Genomic DNA, 3,890 nt, shown 5'->3' with positions numbered 1-3,890 from the left:
ATTGTGTGTGTGTGCGCACGCGCGCGTTTGTGTGTGTTGATTTTTTTTATAATATCTATACTTGGATTTGAAGGATCGTTATTCATTTTCATATGACATAATGACATATGTGTGTGATTTAGGCAAATTCAGGGGGGTTAATTTAGATTGTCCTTTTAGATCGAGAGTAACAATAAACTATAAATAAATATAGAGAGATCCAGTCTAGAAGAAGAAGAAAGCAAATGTAATTAAATACAGCGGCTAGCAGTAAACATGCAATTAATGCAAAGTATATCCGATCCAGAGGACGGAGATCTAGATTCATCAATCAAATAATCAAATGAACGATGATGATGATGAGCTAGACGAGGATGAGCTTGACGTAATTGTCGAAGATGAAGTCGGCCAGGACCTTGTACACCTTCTCCGTGGGGTGGTAGCTGTCCTAGAAGAGGTAGTCGCTGACGTCCTGGCAGACGGTGGAGGACGGAGACCGGCCTCGAGAAGGCCCGTGCCGCAGCATCCTCTGGTGGACTGGATGATTCCGTACCTTTGCGGATGCATCATCGTGTCGTAGAAGAATCCGTAGATGTCTATGAAGACGAGCAGCGTGCCGAGGCCGACTCGGGGACCGACGGGAGCGGCAGAAAAAAAATTTTGGCAGACTGAAATTTTCACAATTTAGTAGTAGGGATAGATATGCGCCTCCATCGATTAGTAGGGGTCGAAAGTCAAAGTCAACTTTGTTGTTTCTTTTCTATATATTCTTTATTTTTTTATATTATATATTATATATACGCGTATGTAACCGATTACCTCCATGTTCTGAATTCTGATACTGCTGCCTACTGGGATCCTCATCAAACTATATATATATAGCTCTTTCCCTTCCAAATATCCACAACTCCTCAACCCTTTACCCCAGGCCAAGGACCAAGGTCAGTGGCATATCGAAATTCACTCTTGCCTAATCTTCAGCATATCGTCTTCCCTAAGGCAGGAAACCAAAGGTCAGTGGTATACTTATGAATAGGATTAACTCAAGTGATGAATAGTCTTTTTTTTTTTGTCCCCTGCAGGAACCAGATCCAAGATGAGCCTCGTGGGTAAGGACATGGACATTGAACTCGAGTTGCTTGAAAAAATTACAAACAAGTTTTCAGAGGACCAAAAAGTTGGCAGTGGTGGGTATGGAGATGTTTACCGGGTATGCATGACTAATGACTACGTACTCTCTTTTTTTTTTGGCTTCTTTGGGCCATTTAATTTGCTAACAAGTCCCTAAATCACAACAACAGGGCGTGTATAATGGGGAAGTGATTGCTGTGAAGAAGCTTCACCCGCTCCAAGGGCTAGATGATAAATCGTTTGAGAGGGAATTCCGTAACCTTAGGGGGATTGACCATGAAAATGTCGTGAGGCTACTTGGCTACTGCTATGCATTAAAAATGAAGTTTGTTACGCACAACGGAGAGTTAGTCCGTGCTAAAGAAATGGAGCGCGTTCTCTGCTTTGAATATATGCAAGGTGGAAGCCTTGATAAACATATTTCAGGTATATATATATATACTACCTGGACTATTCTTTCTGGTGGTAATAATAAGTTGTTCTGGTTTTCCTTACACGTACCAGACATAATATATATATCTAGATATGTAGCGAAATTACATCTACAAAAAAGACAGAACGGGTTAAAATTTGGAATTAAGAGAGTACTATTCATTAGCAAGCTAAAAGATATGCATGATTCATACGTTTGCTTTTTCCATTACAGATGAATCTTGTGATCTTGACTGGCCGACATGTTACAAAATTATTAAAGGGACCTGTGAGGGCTTAAACCACCTGCATAACGCACGGGGAAAACCTATTTTCCATCTGGACTTAAAACCTGCTAATATATTGCTTGATCAGAATAAGACGCCAAAAATCGGAGATCTCGGTTTGTCCAGACTTGTTACTTCATCAGATACCCATAAAACAGAGACTATCACAGGAACACAGTAAGTTGACCTGACGCATAGCTAGCTAGCAGTTATTTTGGCAATGCTCTAAGACCTTGTTTACATCTAAAAAAAATTTGGATTTTAACAATATAGCACTTTTATTTTTATTTGACAAACATTGTCCAATTATAGAGTAATTAGGCTTAAAAGATTCGTTTCGTGATTTATAGATAAACTGTACAATTAGTTTTTGTTTTCATCTATATTTAATGCTCATACATATGGCGCAAGATTCGATGTGACGGAGAATCTTGAAATTTTTTTGGTTTTTTAGTTGAACCTAAAACAAGCAAGCGTTCGTATTGCACTGTACACGCACTGACGCACTAACCATGTATACCTTCTTGCATTGTTATATCATCATATCAAGGGGGTACATGCCACCTGAATACATGAAGGAGGGTTTTATATCGATGAAGTTTGACGTGTTCAGCTTGGGAGTCATAATCCTGAAAATAATGGCCGGAAATATAGGCTACCCCCGCTGTTATAATTTGCCTCACGAAGAGTTTGTTGAGCTTGTAAGTACAAAATTACTATCGTGCGTCTCTCTCTCTCTCTCTCTCTCTCTCTCTCTCGCTGTGTGTGTGTGTAATCTGTCTGCATGAACATCACACATCTTTTTTAACTTTGTTCACCAATTTTGTAGGTAACTAACAGCTGGAAGGAAAGGCTGCAGGGCAGATCGGGGAGTTCATCACAAGAAATAAACATCCTACGACTGAAGGCTTGTCTTGATATAGCACTAAGATGTGTACGTGATGACCGAAAGAAGCGGCCTTCTGTAAATGACATTGTCAAAGAACTGGAACAACTAGAATCTAAGATCAAGGAAATCTTACTCTCTTCTGATCAGTCAAAAAACCTAATTGGCCAGCAACAGGTACACCAGTTTTTAGGAAATTATAAACAAAAAAGTTTTTTTTTAAAAAAACTTCTCTCTCTCTCACACACACACACACAGAGATGTCTCTGATCTGTCAAACGCTAGGATATAAATAATGAAAGAAGGTAGAGAAACTAGCATATATATGCTGATGCATTATCGGTCCCCCTTGTTTCTTGCAGATCAGGAGCCCTGCTGACTCCAACATTCTTGCCGTCGATCCGACCCTGGAGCTGCGCTTTGCATTCGAGCCAAAAAAGGACATATCGTGCTGTCTGCAGTTGACAAACCTAACTGAAGCCTCCATTGCATTTAACATAAAGACTAACAGAACCAAGTACTACACAGAGCCCAGCAAAGGGATTATGCCACCATGTTCCAAACGCTATGTCTTGGTGACGTTGCCAGCACAGGAGGAGGTACCGCCGTCCAACGACATGCAATGCCATGACATGTTCCTTGTGCAGAGTGTTCATGTCAGCAAGGAACTAACATCTGATGACGAGATCACCGGAGACTTGTTTGAAGAAGCCATGACGGAGAAGGTGGTGGATGTGGTCAAACTGCCGATTGTTTATGTTGCACGAGCTCAGTTTACACAGTAATAATATTATAATACCATAATTTTAACACGGCCGGCCGGGTGAGATGTGCGTGTGTACGTACCACACATCGGCACACATCTAAGAGCTTATGTACTTTTTATTTACTGAAAGAAAACTATATTATTGTCGTGCTTCATGAATAAAACTACAATTTACATTGAGTAGAAATTGGATACTTATACATAATTGACATTCACTATATATATCTTCGGCCCATCACTACCGATTTCTAATGGACCGACAGAAAATATTAGTGTATCATCACTACCATTTAGTAGCCAGGACTGGTAGTGTGATAGGATATCACTACCGGTCGGTGGCTTGAACCAGTAGTGATAGATCATCCAAGAGTGATATTTAGGTGATCATTGCCGGTTCTTGACTTAAACGGGTAGTGATAGGCTTTTTTTC

At 40.3% G+C, this 3,890-nt stretch overlaps 1 protein-coding gene across 2 annotated transcripts; it reads left to right on the top strand.

Annotated features, from left to right (window-relative positions):
• LOC8068640 (probable serine/threonine-protein kinase PBL28) lies at window positions 837-3,643 on the top strand. 2 transcript variants are annotated; one of them, XM_021447299.1, is made up of 7 exons: window positions 837-920; window positions 1,062-1,189; window positions 1,281-1,536; window positions 1,757-1,985; window positions 2,359-2,509; window positions 2,638-2,871; window positions 3,057-3,643. In XM_021447299.1, exons 2-7 carry the CDS (start codon window positions 1,076-1,078, stop codon window positions 3,477-3,479), a joined length of 1,407 nt encoding a protein of 468 aa, XP_021302974.1. In that variant the 5' UTR covers window positions 837-920; window positions 1,062-1,075; the 3' UTR covers window positions 3,480-3,643. The 2 variants fall into 2 exon arrangements, with proteins under 2 accessions (XP_021302974.1, XP_021302975.1); XM_021447300.1 differs by having other exon boundaries at window positions 897-992.

This window comes from Sorghum bicolor, chromosome 9, assembly GCF_000003195.3.
Source record: "Sorghum bicolor cultivar BTx623 chromosome 9, Sorghum_bicolor_NCBIv3, whole genome shotgun sequence".
In the NCBI taxonomy this organism is placed as follows: Eukaryota; Viridiplantae; Streptophyta; class Magnoliopsida; order Poales; family Poaceae; genus Sorghum; species Sorghum bicolor.
This window is presented reverse-complemented; position numbering and strand designations above follow the sequence as displayed.

Coding starts and splice junctions, on each gene's coding strand:
- LOC8068640 (XM_021447299.1), top strand. CDS start 1,076: ATGAGCCTCGTGGGTAAGGACATGGACATTGAACTCGAGTTGCTTGAA. Junction 1,190..1,280: donor GGTATGGAGATGTTTACCGG/GTATGCATGACT, acceptor TCACAACAACAG/GGCGTGTATAATGGGGAAGT. Junction 1,537..1,756: donor CCTTGATAAACATATTTCAG/GTATATATATAT, acceptor TTTCCATTACAG/ATGAATCTTGTGATCTTGAC.